Raw genomic sequence first — 16,004 nt, 5'->3', positions numbered from 1 at the left:
GGTGCAATACTTGATTCAGTACCAAGAGTCATGTGTAACAGCTGTAATTGTTGAGCTTATTGACAAGACATTGAGCGAATGATATCCACCAAGCTATCTCCCCACGTACACTATGGCTGGAATATATGTGCTGCCATGTATCCCAGCACATGTATTCCAGCCATGGTGTATGTGGGGAGATAGCATGGTGGATATCATCTGTTTCCACGAAGAAAAGTGATGATATATCCCAGTACATATTCCAGCCATGGAGATTAGCGGTGATATATTCCAACCATGGTGTACCTGGGGAAATAGCATGGTGGATATGATCTGTTTCCATGAAAATTAGTGGTGATATTTCCCAGGACATATATTCCAGCCATGGTATACCTAGGGAGATAACATGGTGTATATTATCTGTTTCCATGAAGATTAGTGGTGCACATATTCCAGTACATACATTCCAACCATGTTGTCCCTAACGAGATAGCATGGTGGATATCATCTGTTTACATGGAGATTAGTGATAATATATCCTAGCACATATTCCAGCCATGGCGAATGTGAAAAGCTAGCATGGATTATGAAGTTCAGAACTTTTATAGAGTTTGCTCCTGATTAAGCCTCGTCTTTCCAGATTAACCCTTATCTAACAAAGAAGTGATCTTGTCAGGTCAATTCTTTGAATGTAAATCTTGAAGATCGATGTTGTTCCTCCAACTTTTCCATTTAACCATTGATCCAAATTTTGTCCAAATACACTTACTATCCCTGCATCAAGCCTAGTGGTCACTTCCACAAGTTAAACGTTATATCAGGTATAAACAGTCTCATATGAGCAAATGCATTTGATATTACTAAAGAATATTTCAAGTGTTTTGGACATAAACCGAGATGGACGAGTTACAAGAGAACACAAGGAGTATATTATATTCTTCTGCAGAAATTCAATCCATGGCAAGCCTGATCGAGGCTTTCGTCATCTAGACACCTAATCTCTCTCACAAAGTCTCACCTCTCAGATATGTTGCTTATAAACCAATTAATCTGTTATGGAGTTCAATCCAACCATTACTGTCAATAAGAGAATGGTTTGCTGGTAAAGCAAAGGTGTTACTATTTCCCATCAAGGTTCAATTCTCCCAAAAACATGTTCACCTTTCATTAGCCACCTACCTGTATAAGTGAATCATGGTAGATTAAATACCCCAGATGCAGCATCGTAACTGAGAATAGATTCCATGCGTTGTGAGATGTATCTGCTTCATTGTAATATTCCAAAATAGAAGGTGCCATTTCATGTCTAATTCACAAACACAACTCAAATCTCATATACAATAGAATGCAGTGGACTACTGACTGGCCAATCATGAATGTGTTAACTTTAAACTTGGTCGAATTACGCTAACATTAGCTGATATATTGACACTTGACATTTGTTGAAGCTCCATGCATGATTCACCAACAAGTCAAATTACATACAACGCAATGCAGTGGACTACTGACTGGCCAATTATCACAATATAAATACAATTCGAAGAAAATTGTCTTCAATCATTCTAAACATTGGGAGTTCAAACATCTTAGTTTAGAGAAAATCTAAAATGTGAAAGAATAACAGTAGATTAACATATCATATGACAAATAATGCTTCATCATGAACAATGCCCGCCAAGATGGTAGATGCAATGAAAACAAAGAAAAGGAAAGCCTGGCATATGTTTTCTATTGCCTCTGCATCTGGAAAAGGACTATCAATGTGAAATTTAATGGAATTTCTAATAAATACCAGGCAGGCAGGGTGCAAAGAAGAGCACACCCCAGTAAGAAATTTTAGAATAAGCAAGAACTGGGTCACATATGTTCTTAAAACTAATAGGGTGCAGAAGAGAATCCATTGCTAACCTGAAGCATTGATCTGTAGCTGTTGGCAAGAGCGAAACATTTTTGCATGCTCTAATTGATAGAAGCAAGAAGCAGAAAGCTATAATCAAAGGCTCCTCCTTTCTAGTCTGATAAGAGGTGCGACTCTAATTGGGAGTTTATAAAATCCATCTCTTCCTCTGCAAAACACATCCAAGATAGTGTGACCTCTCATTTAGATGGTCCAGACTGGGTGACGCATTCATTTGCTTCACAATAACCTGCATCAAGGAACTTGGCCACAAACTCCCACATCCTGTACACATCTTCAAAATTAGACAAAAAACCAAGCGATGCAGTTACAACTTCGACTTGAACTGATATTTTCTTGCCTTCACACCGCCCAATCACTATGGATTTACATAAAGAGTTGCTAGCTGAATCCAGGGCTTCTTGCAGTTCTGCATTATTTTCTATCAAACAGAGATGACTGAGAAACCCCAGACCAAGTGCTATGTTATTCTTGTCTGCGAGTCTCTGTACAATTTCAGGAGACAATAAGACTCCATCGCAGTTATACAAATTGAAAGCCAATGTTGAACCTCGATCGTACCTGATCTTTGGTCCATATATGCGCACAAGAGCAGCTCCACCATCCGGTCCATGATGTCTTAATTGTAGTAAGGAAGTAACCAGCCAATTGATGAGGTATCTAAGTCTTAAAGTCGTTTTGTTAAGACCCAAACTGTCCACATGATCCAGATGCTTGCAACAAATCCTCGGTTCTCTTTCAGTCCAACCTTGCTCCTCCACTAATTCAGCATCACTCATTCCCTCCTCACCTTGATCATGTGCAGCTCCATATTCCTCTCCACTAAATGACTCCCTTCTGCTAATGCTGCCAATGCTATAGCTATCCATGTCGTCTAAACACAAAATCCTTCCTGCCTCTCTCCTACCTAAAAGTCTGAAATCTCCCTCGGTTTCTCTTCTTATTGCATTTTCCTTGGTCTTGCATAGTTGAGGACTTCCATACATGGCATGTTCCAGCTTCTTTCCAACCTCAGTATGATTTCCAAGCTCTGCATGGCCGTTCATTAGGCTACCATTGGCGATGGAAGTAATCTCTTTTGCAGAGGGTGCCAGCCTCTTTGTATCCTCATCACAGATTGTTATTTCTCCACATGTACTTTCAAACACATCTGTCAAGTGAGGCTCGCCTCGTCTTGGAGTAGAATCGTCTCTTTCTCCCTCTGCATTCTCTACGATGAGAGAAAGCTTGCTCTGTTTAGAAAACCTCCAAGAATCAATCCTTCCAGATGATCCCACCTCATCCTCAGAAATCAAATTGACTCCTCCATTTGAACCTCTTAATACATTAGTCACATTCATCTGTGGCGTTTCCTGTTTCTCCCCAGGATCAAAATACTCAGACTTGTGGGATTTTCCATCTGTTGTTTGGTTCTGCAAAGTATGCTTTGCCTCTGCCTCATTTGAGGGAGAGCCGGATGCCTCTGTGACCAAATTTGATCTACCAGAACCAGATTTGGACAGAGCTAGAACGGGTGAGGCCGATGACACTGGTGGATCAGATGATATCACACTTGAATCTTGGTTTACTTGGCCATAAAAGGGACTCTTTGGGGATTTAGGGGGCAGATGCTTATGGGTGCTTTTGGGAGGATTCACTTTTCGAAAAGGGCTGCTTCTAAAGTGCTCGGAGGCAAAAGGACTCTGACCCAAATCAATGCAAAGCGAGTTCTCATTCTCATCTTCACTGCAAATGGGACTTTGCATAACCTCTCCTACAGAGCCATTCTCTATATCTTCACTAACTTCATCCCTAAAAGAACTATCCATTTCACTCTCAAAAACGTCCCTTACCTGCAATGAGGAGAAGGTACCAGAAAAGGCAGGTAAGTGGTCGGATCCCCGGCGAAATTTAGGCACAATTTCTTTATTGTCATCATCAACATCATCCCCTGCACACTTGCTGTCTCGTTCATCTGCAGAATCACTTAGGTAAGAAGGGGGAGAAGGTGGAACAATCCTTACCAATCCAACTGCTGGAGCCCCACCCTGATTTTCAAGACTGCCCATTACCGAATTCTTGATGAAAAGACACCCAAATCCAGTTGGATCTCGGCCAAAAACCTTATAAAATGAAGTGATGATAAAATCAGGCCTGAATAGAGAAATGCCAAGAGAATCCATGTCCTTGGGACCCAGAGCACCTGCATCCAACAGCACATGCCACCCATTCTGCTGTGCCATTGACATCCACTGGTAAGAATACTTAGCCCCTGTCACCCTTGACTGCACAGGAAACACAAAGAGGCCCACTGCAGAATCCTTTCTCTTGTTCCTCTTATGTCTAAGTTCCCTCTTAAGCTCACTACAGCAAAGCCTCATAGATGGCCATTTAAAACAAGCCCTCCGTAACTTGGCCCCCTTGTTCTTAGCACCGTCGGCCATCCAATTCACAGACTGGCTCTCATAATCATACACAGTCACCAGCCTCCGATTCTGATGAAATGGGTATGATTCTGCTAACAGTTTGAATGCAGAGCCTCTGCTAACAGTAAAAACCATGGTATAATCACTAGAGGGAATACTAAGATACTCCATGATTCTCTTCCTCAAGTCCTTCTCAATGCTGCCTTGATCTGCTCCTAATGCATGAGAGCTCAATGAATTCACAGAAATCTGAGACAACCCAAACGAAGAAGACTCCCACTCATGCAACTGCTGATGGTATGAAAACAGCCCAAATCCACAGTAGTCCAAACACACCTTCCGACTCTGCTCCAGATGATTATATTCATCCAATCTCAGCTCCTCTACTCTCTCTGCAATCTGGAACTTTGGATACATTCTCTTGAACTTTGCATATGCTTCCTCTAACCCAGGAATATCATTGTGTGTATGGAAGGTAACACGGGCAGCCTGCGCAGTTGCTTTCAGAAAATCTGTCTGTGGGTCGAGATGATAAGAATCAGATTCGAGGGTCTGTGATTTCTGCAGAGATCCATCATCTTCAGAAGCCTCCCCATCCTCCTCCTGAACTCTTATCTTTCTCTTGGTTGGCTCAACCACAGTGGCTTTCCCCCCCTTCACAAGGGATCCACACACTGACAAGGGCTTCCACGCCGGCATTGCTTTGTTGCTGCTGCTTCTTCTTCTTATTCATGCATCTCATTCCATGAACATTTCCAAGGACCACCAGCATTGCTCAAAGAAAGCAAGACAAGAAAGGCAAATGCATGGCGCAGGCAAGATATTATATATTGCAAAATGTCAACCCCCTGCAATATTTACTTCCAGATGATTTCTTACATTGTGATCTACTCTCCCATGGTACTATAAATACAGAACCCCCAAAGAGGAATCAATCCGAGACCATGCAAATTTGCAGTCTCGATACCTGTGCTTGGAGTTTTAATACCTGACCATTTTAGCCAGCTGATTCATTATGAAATGACTTAATATGCCCATAATTTTAAAAAAATTGGGCTTGTTAGTAGTTTAACAAAATTTTATTTTGATTTGTTATCAATATTTTAAAATATTCCAAATAACACAATGTTTTAATAAACAAAAATTTAATTATAATTTCCCATGAGATTTATTAAAAATATATATATATTCGTATGTTTGGATTATTGCCAAAAAGAGACAGGTTTTGACTTTCAAGGGCATCCCGATGAGTCTTTGAGAAAAGTTAATCTTAGGTTTTTGCAACTTGGAAAAGTAAAATGGTACACGTTTTGATTTTCAAAGCCATTCCCATGAATGTTTGAGAATTGTTTCTGGGTTTGTCGTTTTTAACCTTTTGAATTTCATATCATATTTTTAAAATATTTAATAGGTTAAATGATAAATTTTTTGAATATTTGAAATTATTTGTTTTTAGTTAATAAAATTAGTAATTAAAATGATTTTATATTCATATTTACATGATACGAGGTGGTTCTACACCTACCTATAAACATAGAGAAAATATAACAAATAATCTAATAAACAATTAAATATATCTTACCCATAAACCTAGATATAATATATCAAATAATTTAATATATCTTAAAAAAATTTAAATGTGTATTGGATTTAATCCCGAGAGCTTTGATATTCCTAGAAAACATTATAACCGAGAGCTTTGATATTCCTAGAAAACATTATAAATAAATTTATATATAGAAAATTGAATACTTTATCAATTCAATTATGATTTTTTAAAATTGATTTTATAATTTGTTTTATACTTATTTTTATTTAATATATATTAAATAAGAAAGCATGAAAAATTTTAAAAGAGAAAAGATTAAATACTCAAAATTTAAATATAAAAGGTTTGATTTTACAAATAAATTTATATATAGAAAATTGAATAATTTTTTTTTTCAGAGAAAAAAAAACATCATGAATTTATATTAAGGAAATATAAAGATTTGCAATACAATACATTTTTTAGGGGCTATGAGATGCCCAAAACCAGATATTATATAGTGGAACAAATTTATCCAATTCACTGAACCCTGAAGCAAAACCTTACCTATATTTTCTTAACAGATTAGATTCAGTACATTTAACAGGAGAAGTAAAAAGACACTAAGGAAAACTTGATAAGTCACATTCGTATAGAACTGAAGCTCAGAGAACTCGCTTGCCTTACTATGGAGAGGAGTCACATTCCGTTGATACTGAAATCCTGAATAAGAAAGGAGATTCCATCATGCATGATAAAGAGCATAGACCTGGCGGCATGCCAAGACCATCCTTAGAGAGGAGATTAGCTTGGACGTTCCTGGAACAGGGGATATGCTGAGCTCCGAAAAAACATGATTCGTCGTAGCCATCCAAGGAGGTGAGGACTGTTAATGAGGCCCATACCATTTACATGATCAATGAGCCATTTCTAGTCACCAAAAATTGAAATAAACTGGATGCCTAAAAAGACACAAAAGGCAAGCAACTTGAAAGTGCCCGAAATAAAATTGAATACTTTATCAATTCAATTATGATTTTTTAAAATTGATTTTATGATTTGTTTTATAAATTATTTTTTATTTAATATATATTAAATAGGAAAGCATGATAAATTTTAAAAGAGAAAAGATTAAATATTCAAAATTTAAATATAAAAGGTTTGATTTTAGAGAGGAAACATTATATATAAATAATTTTAAAATTAATAAAAATTCTAAAAGATCGTAAATAGTACATTATTATCTTATAATAAATTTAAAAGGTAATTTATGAAATAAGTCATTTAAAAATATTATTTTTTATTTTAAGATAACTTTGATTAAAAATGGGGAAAATTATAATTTTAAATATAGATTTGATTAGAAATTGAGAAAATTGTAAATTTAAGTAATTGAAATTCAAAAATCAATTTATTCAAAAATATTTGGAAAATATAATTTATATATATATATATATATATATATATATATATATATAAATATAAAGAGAATATTTCTCAATTAAGAACGACTAAATATCAATTCTTTTAAAACTTGTAAAGAAAAACAATCACACTTATAAAAATAATTCAAAATATTTAAATTAAATACAAAATTTCAATATTATTTAAAAAAGAAATTAAGTAATTTCCCCAAATAGATGCAATGGATTGCGGTTTGAACATTAAGCTTGATGTGATGCTCATAAGAAAGAGGTAGCTTCCATGGGACAAAATATTTACAAAGTTAAACATCATTTGAATATTGCAAATCCCATATAGAGATACTCAATAAGGGATTTCTATTAGAATGGTAGAGTTGAAGGAAAAAATTGATAGTACGGAATTCTATCAGAGTGACAGAGTTGAAGGAAAAAATTGAAAGTATACACTGCAAGCTAACCATTCTAGCGAAGAGATCAACCAACATATTTTCGGATGAGGGTAGGGACCGACCAGGGTAGATCCCTGGAAATTTTACCCATTAGTTGTTATGACTCACTAAGCTTTTTGCTAGCAACACTAGTATTCTTTTTTGTCTTCTCATGTCTATGTATACCAAGATCTGGCATAGTATGTTTCCATTTACAAAATGCTCTAATTAAATGAGCTCTTATCAGTGTCAAAAATTTTGTTTTATATAATCTTTATTTTATTTGGTGTAATATAAAAGGACAAGTCTACCGAGGCTAATGCCTAACTTAAATAAAATAAAATAAAATTATTTTTTCCTCTCTGGAAAAATATATGTGGAGGCAGACACACGTATACACACGTTGTTTAGTCCATGTAATATTATGTTGGAAGGCAAATTGATCATTGGGAAAAGGGACGAGCATTGACTTTAGAATCCATCCATTTCTGGGATTCGCCATTCCTGTATGGCTGTGTGAGACATGTTACTTATCTCCATCGTTCACGTTAGGCCACCCAATGCTCAGTTTATATCTTAAAATAGGAAGCCAACAAACGATGTGATGCAAGCACTAGGTTATTGTGTCACTGTTCACGTTTTATCAAAAAGCATTTTAAAACTCCACAAGCTACAAAATATGTACTAAAATGCTTTGGTATCAAATAATTTTAAAAGTCCACAGGGCTTAAATATATATATATATAGATAAACCAAAGCATTTTAAAATTCCACAGGCTAGAAAAATATGTACTGAAATGTTTTATCAAAACATTTTAAAAGTCCACAGCCTACAAAAATATGTACTGAAATGAATTATACCCTAGGTCAAACATAACAGAAACTCTTTCATAGTACACTTGTGCATGCAAGTCCATTGCTGGACTCATCTCAGAAAAGGGATCATTGTCCCACACCCCTGAAACATAGGGAAGATTAGGTCATATTGCCTTGGTTCTTGAGTTATTTGTTAGATCATGAATAGGAAATAAATTGTTTTTAGGTTAATAATTTGTCAAAGATTTTGGTGGGATATTTTGATTATTATATAAATGAAATATATATATATTAAATTTAATCAAATTGTATTAATTACTTTGTTATTATTAGTCAGAAAATATTTGTATTTGTTATTAAAAAAAACTAAAATGTTATTAAGAAAAGGTGAATAGCTAAAATGTTTAATGGCCAATAAAACTTGTATTTTAAACATTAATTTTATTCAAAAATTATTTTTAAATTTAAACGAATTATTGGAATTATGGATATCAATGATTAAGATTGTACAACCTAGATAAACTAAACAAAAAAATTCACTTTGTTGAATCTATTTTTGCATTAAAAAATGTAAATACAATTTAAATAATGGAAAATTACAACTTTGCCAACAAATAAGATTTGATAATAATTCAAAAAAATCAAATAGTAAGATATTTAAACTTATTTTGGAATAAAATATTAATATAAAAATATGTCATAAAAATGTAATTATTTCTAATCTATTTATATAATTTACTTTTTAATTATATTATGAGTTATTGGTATATTTTTCTTCAACCTTTAATTTATTATCATTGTATATGATTAAATTTCCCAATCTTATCGAAAGGAAAGGAGTGTGGGGCTTCGAGCCCACCACCTTCAGCGGAGTAATTGTGATTTAATGAAGGAAGAACACACCTTGTGTTTCACATGCATGAGCATGCATGCCTCCGGTTGGCGGAGGGGTTATGTAATGGAGGGAATAGGAGGTTCAAGCATTTGTCAAAGATTGAGTGAAGGGTTGACAAGGCCCTCGTCACCCTAATGCTATCGTTTGGAAGAGTTCGTTAGTGGTGAGTCTTGGGTAAAAAGGAAGGAATTAGTGTGGCCCGCAAGCAAGGAGTCTCTCAGAGCTTGTTCAATTTGGTCACTGATGAAGAATATTGGTGGTTTAGTTTGGGTTTGTGAGGGGTTGACAACTTGCCTTTGGAGATTTTGGCTAGAAATTAGAGGTGGTAAGCTCTGTATGCTTGTGTTAGACTTGCTTTGGTTAATTCGTAGGGCCCTGCTTAGTAATTATGTAATTCTAGTTTTCCTAGGTTATACGTCTCAATTGTTATTTGCGGGTTGTATTCTAGGTATTGGGGTTTTCGTCGATTCTATAATTTCTCTTGGTTCGTTGGGTCAGTATTGTCATGAAAGAATGGGTAATTAGGTTTCCTTGCTTGAGGTGGTATGGGTGCCTTTATCTATGAGATAGGTCATATGTTGTGGGCTAAGTCGAGTTAATGGTCTGGGGTATGTGGTTGCAAGATTTTTGGGTCCTAGTGTGTTGTTTTATGTTTTCAATGGTAAAGGAGGTTGTGTCTCTAGTCAAAGAAGCTTTGTCCTCACCCTTTTCTATTGGGTTCTAAACTAAAGCTAGGTATTTTGTGTGGTGTTATTATGACGAAATTATTTGTTGGTATTTGGGTTTTGCTAAGGGTTGATTCATCCCCTATGTCCTTTTGCAATTAGAAGCAACCCTTTCAAAGAAGAACCCTCTTATGACTCTACAACTCCTCCAAGGCAGAGGGGAGAAGCAAGAGGGGAAGATGCAAAAGATCTTAGCTAGACTAGAGGGGGGGGGAGATTTTTACCCATGACTCTGTGGTGGCTTATTTTAATGCTATTCCTCCAAAGACTCGCCGGGAGATTAGTGAATTGGAGATAAAAAAGAAGAAGTGAAGAGAGACATTCTTTCTCAAACTCAGAATTACTTGAAGGTATGTCAATGTGGGTTCTAGATCCTAGAAACACTAATGGAAGGCGAAATAAATATTTGAAGTCGGTTGTGCTCCATTGGCAAATGAATACACTTTTGGGGCTAGTGTTGAGGGACAAGCAGATGGAAAAATATAATATCTTTACGTCTATTGAGGATGCGAAGAGAATGTTGAGGAACATGAGGTTTTGTGTGGACAATATTGAGGCTCATCTAATGCACGTCGAGAGCCACACAACTTATGAGTCCAATGGGGGAGAGCAATTGGACCCTCCTAACTCTAGTACTTGAGTCCTGGCCAATATTTCCCTCTTCTGAAAATGAATAGTGTGTGATGGTGGTGGCGGGTTTCCTCTTGGCCTCACCCGATGCTTGTTTTGGTTTGTTTAGGGCCAAGTGATGGCTCTTCCTTCCAATGGATGACGACATCATATGTGGTTCGTGCCCATGTGCTTCTAAGTTTTGCCTTTGATCCTAGGTCTCAAACCTTAATGTTTAATTTTGTTTATGAGGCATGTAGTGGTTGGTATAATATTTTTTGGTTGGAGGATATGTGCATAGGATGTGTGAGTGACTGCTCCTCTTGTTGGATAATGTTGAATTCTCCTTGTCGACTGATGGTTAACTTTTTTGGTGTATAGTCTGCCACTCTATGTGTATTTATGCGATGGTAACACCGAGCCTATGGCTTGAGCTCAAGCTTCTCTTCTCGACACTCGTTCCTAAATTTTGAGGCTTTCTGATCGATATCTATATTGGGGTTTATGTCATTAGTTTACAATAGAGTTATATAATATCAGAGATTAAAATTTATTTCCTCCTTCTAAACATTCACTAATATATAATGTATCCATAATTTTATAAAATAATATAAAATAGTTTAATTTAAAATATACATGCATATATATATATATAGTTTTCCAATCAAATACCTAATAATTTTTTTATCAATTTTAATAAGTCATTTAAAAAAAATATATGTTTAGACTTTTTTTTTAAGTTTATTTACATTTCTCCATATTTTACCAACGTTAATAAGTTTATTAAAATAATATACTAATCATTCTTTTATAACATGATTCTTTGTTTCGCAACGCAAGGGTCAAAAACATCTAACTTATACTTCTAATTTCAATGTTTAATTTGCCTATCAATCACAAATATCCCTTCCTTCTCACTCTTTCATGGTTGCTTTTAACAAGATGTACAATATAATCTACTGTAATATCATGAACAAAATACTTTAAATATTACATTTTTAAAATAAAATCAACATAAGTACTTTAGAAATTATATCTTTTAATAATAAAATAAAATATTATCCAGGTTTGAATTTTTTTATTTTTATTTTTTTAGTTTGAAAAATTAGTACACACTTAACCTCTTGATTTTAGAAACAATTTAAACCAAAATAATCGTAAATTTAAATGTATTGATATAAGATATTTTCCCTTGTGGCAGAGAACCAAAACTTTTTCCCATTGAAAACCTACAACATGGCGAGCTAATCATTTACCTTTTAATAATATATATTTTCCCAATTGAACAATTTCACATCAAAATTGATATTAGGTCAAAAGAATGTACAACACTTATATTTAAATAATGGTTAACATTGTTGATGATTAAGTATGACATCTTGAGGAGGGACAATGTTATTACATAGTTTATAATCACATATCATAATATTATTATTATATCTTTGGTTTTACTTTCCATTTTATTATATTTTATTAATAAAGTATAGTAGGGTAAAAAATAAATCATGTGATTAAATGTTTTGTTTTATTTTCACTTTTAAGGATTAGGTAAAACATACTATAAATCTTAATATAGGTATAGAAATTTATAAGAGATCTTTTACTTTCTCAAAAAAATTAGGTAAGTAATAGATGGTATAAATGTTAAAGTAGTTTGAGTATTTTATGAGATATTTTTTTTAAATGATTAAGTAATATATAATAATAATAAATTAGGTAATGCATAATATTAATGTTATTATGATACATGAATTTATTAGACGTTAAATATTATGAAATATTGTTTTATGGTAAAGGAGATTCTTATTGGATATATATGATGAAGTATTTACAATAATTATATAATTAAATTGTGAGAGTAGTATCAATCAAAAAATCATTTTAAAATATATTTTATTTTAAATTGATTTTACAATTTTATAAATAACTAAACAAATATATTAAAATATATATGTGAATCATGAAAAGCTTACTTATCTCTTTGTCTTAAACATTAATCAATTTCAACAAACCATATATGCATTCATATTATTTTATGAAAAATATGATGTTATTAATGAAGTATTTTAAATTAAATTTAAATAACGAACATCATCATTAAAGTGTTACTTTTAATTGGTTTAAAATATATTCTTGTTTATTTATCTAATGATATCAAACATTTTTATTATAAAATTGTGTTTAATATAGATTTGCTTAATCATATCAATTTTCTCAATATAAGATTTGATCATTTTATTAATAGGCATGTAGTCATTACAACAATAATTTTTGAGAGAGAGCAATGGCATTGGAGTCTAAGGTTCTTAGGTGTTCATGTTTTTCTTCTCACATCGTTGCCACGTATCACGACTTGGCATCCCTCTTTGTGGAGGTGCCATGGAGGGATATTATTTCTTCTAGTTCCTACTGTTGCACAAGAAACCTTTCATCATGGCCCTCTTTTACAGTGATCTGTGCACCCTTTTGCTGCGTTGACTATATGCTTGTCATAGAAAAAAAGGAACAGAGGCAGAATATGGTGCAAATGATCCCCCTTTCTATGTCGTCTACAGGTTTAAATATTTTTCTTCATCTGAAAATACACTCTAATTTTGCTTGTTGGGCGGTTGGGTCGAACAAGGGGCATTGATGAAGCAAAAAGGGGTACTTTACCTTGCATTCTGCCCTATTTTATTCACTCGCAAACTTTCGCTATATTTTTTGGTTGGAGACAAGGGTTGTGGTAGAGCCTCCTTTCTCTGCTCTGCCGATTTTGTTTAATGAATCTCTCCCGACTTCCTGCTCTAAGAATTTTTCTTTCAAGAAGAGAATAAACAAAACAATTTGCTCAAGGTTTTCATCAAAAATATGAAGGGCCAGACTTCAATTTTTTGGACAAAAAAATCATCCTTTGTTTTGTCCCTTAAGTAGACTTATATTGTAGACAAATGGGGTCTGCCTACAAATGTCCTTAATATGCAACATGAAGGAAAATTTCTTTAAGATTCAAAGTAGCTAAAGTGCTATGGTATCTCAAGAAACTCATTCATTATCTTGACCTCAAGGTTGTGTGGGGATGCTCAAGGTGTTAGGATTTCATTGGGGAACTCATTTTCTTTCAAGTAATTTGCTCAAGGGAAATCATCAACCATGGTCGAAACAAGTCCAAACCAAAAAGTTCCCTACATTATAGATCAAATGGAGCAAAATCCTTCTATGGAAGTCAATCTTCTTGAGGTATCTTCTCTCTTTTATGTTCTCCATTCTAAAGTTTTCATTCGTAGATTTAATGGTTTTTGGCCTAAACCAAAAGCTTTATACCAGTGGGATTTCTCTATGTGGTCACCCAACTATGATATTTATTTGTGCTCAAAGGGATTTTTCCAATTTGAAACCCAAAAGGATCTAAATTTTGTTCTTAATGAAGGACCTTGTGATCTGAATCTTTTTACTTCATTGATGCATTCATATTTGCATGTAAAAGAGCATGTAACTATAAAATGCATACACATAACATAAGTGGAAATGAAAGGAAACCATGAGAAATAAAGGCACACACAAATTGATAATGGAGTTCACCTAGTGTGGGTTACATCTCTAAGCCCTACTCAATGTGGGGAGGTCTCTTTCATTGATCTTCAGCGGAAATCAAAATGCACACAAAATACAAATTACACCTTATACCTCCACTTCTGGGGATGGCCTGAAAATGCATAACTTTGCTAAAGAAATGGACTGCATTGTTGAATTCTTGACGAAAAATCGTGAAAATGACTATAAACCCAACCCCTCTCTGCTCCAGTCAAAATCTGGCCCCCAAGAATCTCAAAGATTTCCTAAATATTCTTTTTTGCAAGTTGACTAAAGTTTGGCTACCTAGATGACAAATATGACCTCACCAATGCTCTCCTTGTGAAAAAATGAGAAAAATGAGTATAAAGTTGATATGGTTCTATTACTGTAAAAAATCGACCCCAAGGGAATCTAAAGCTTCCTTAACAAGATTTTGCTTAGGAATATTCTTAGGAATATTATGGGGAATATTCTTGTATTGGGATCCGTGTGTGCAGGTTTTCGGCTTTAGGTTCCGCTGATTGGTTCCACTATCCTTCTCTCTCCTCTCGGCCTCTATGGTCCCTCCCCTGATGAATAATGAAAATTGAGTTTAAATTTAAAAAAATGGGTGGGTGTTTCAATATGTAGCTTGTTGGCCATTTAGCAACTTGACCCGATTTGGGCATGGGTAGCTCGGGTTCAAAACCTCGCGGCATTCTAGAATTGGTGTGTTATTGGGCACATTGTTTAACAGTTTTTCTATGTTATATTTTTTTGGAGTTGGTGGTTGGTAATGTTTATGGATGTTGGTTGGGTGGACCAACGGACTCATCGACTATGGGTTCAACTCCCACTGACCTTTGAATATGGTTGTGTCGCATAATCGAGCAAGGTCTCAGGTCACCTGTGGGCCCTGACCCATATATATATATATATATATATATATATATATATATATATATATATATATATATATATATATATATATATCTATCTATATATATATATATATATATATATATATATATATATATATATATATATATATATATATATATATATATATATATATATATATATATATAATAGTCGGGGTGGCCGTTGGCCCTAGTCCACCTCCTTTTCTTTTTACTATTTTTTGGTTTAACCATAATAAGAGGTTGATCGTTGGATGTTTAGGAGTCACCGAAAAAATTGAAGAGGCGACAATTTCACCTTTTTCGGCCACCGAAAACTGTCACCGTGAAGTGACATTTTTTCCTGGTTAACAACCACCAAATTTAGTAGGTTTGCCAATTTTCACTGGGCTCCAAATTTAGTTGGCGCTCTGCCAAATTTAGCCAGTGGGCCTCGTTGACCAAAACTTTGACCGCGAACATCTTGAGCATATGAACTCATATTGAGGTGTCATTTGCATAGCTATAAATCTTGTGACGATATCTTCAATCTGGTCCTAGTTTCATTGCAATACAAAGACTTTGATTTTTGAGCCTTTCGTAAGCCCTTTTGACTTCTAAGCATTTCTGGAGCCACCTAAATCATTCCTCCCCACTGAGAAGCTTTTGGTCCTTGAAAATCATGAACACAATTTGCAATCTGTTATACTCCCTCGTATGCACAAAAATTTCCCTAACAGGCCACACTGCCTTCTCCTTCACCTTTGTTCTTTGGAGCCATAAGTGGTGGACCGACACATGTGTCCTATGCAAACCTATAGTACATATTTGCAAAATACATGTT

At 34.5% G+C, this 16,004-nt stretch overlaps 1 protein-coding gene across 1 annotated transcript; it reads right to left on the bottom strand.

Annotated features, from left to right (window-relative positions):
* Positions 1 to 1,582: 1,582 nt before the first annotated feature.
* Positions 1,583 to 5,328, bottom strand: LOC149169597 (uncharacterized). Its single transcript, XM_089428743.1, has one exon. The coding sequence runs from the start codon at positions 4,999 to 5,001 to the stop codon at positions 2,077 to 2,079; it is 2,925 nt and encodes a 974-aa protein (XP_089284869.1). The 5' UTR covers positions 5,002 to 5,328; the 3' UTR covers positions 1,583 to 2,076.
* Between the last annotated feature and the right edge of the window lie 10,676 nt (positions 5,329 to 16,004).

This window comes from Pinus tabuliformis, chromosome 4_2 (assembly GCF_031772625.1).
Source record: "Pinus tabuliformis cultivar Carrire ecotype Pingquan chromosome 4_2, CPIR1, whole genome shotgun sequence".
Taxonomy (NCBI): Eukaryota; Viridiplantae; Streptophyta; class Pinopsida; order Pinales; family Pinaceae; genus Pinus; species Pinus tabuliformis.
This window is presented reverse-complemented; position numbering and strand designations above follow the sequence as displayed.

Bases quoted from the DNA above. Each gene is read 5' to 3' on its own strand.
- LOC149169597 (XM_089428743.1), bottom strand. From the start codon at position 5,001: ATGCCGGCGTGGAAGCCCTTGTCAGTGTGTGGATCCCTTGTGAAGGGG.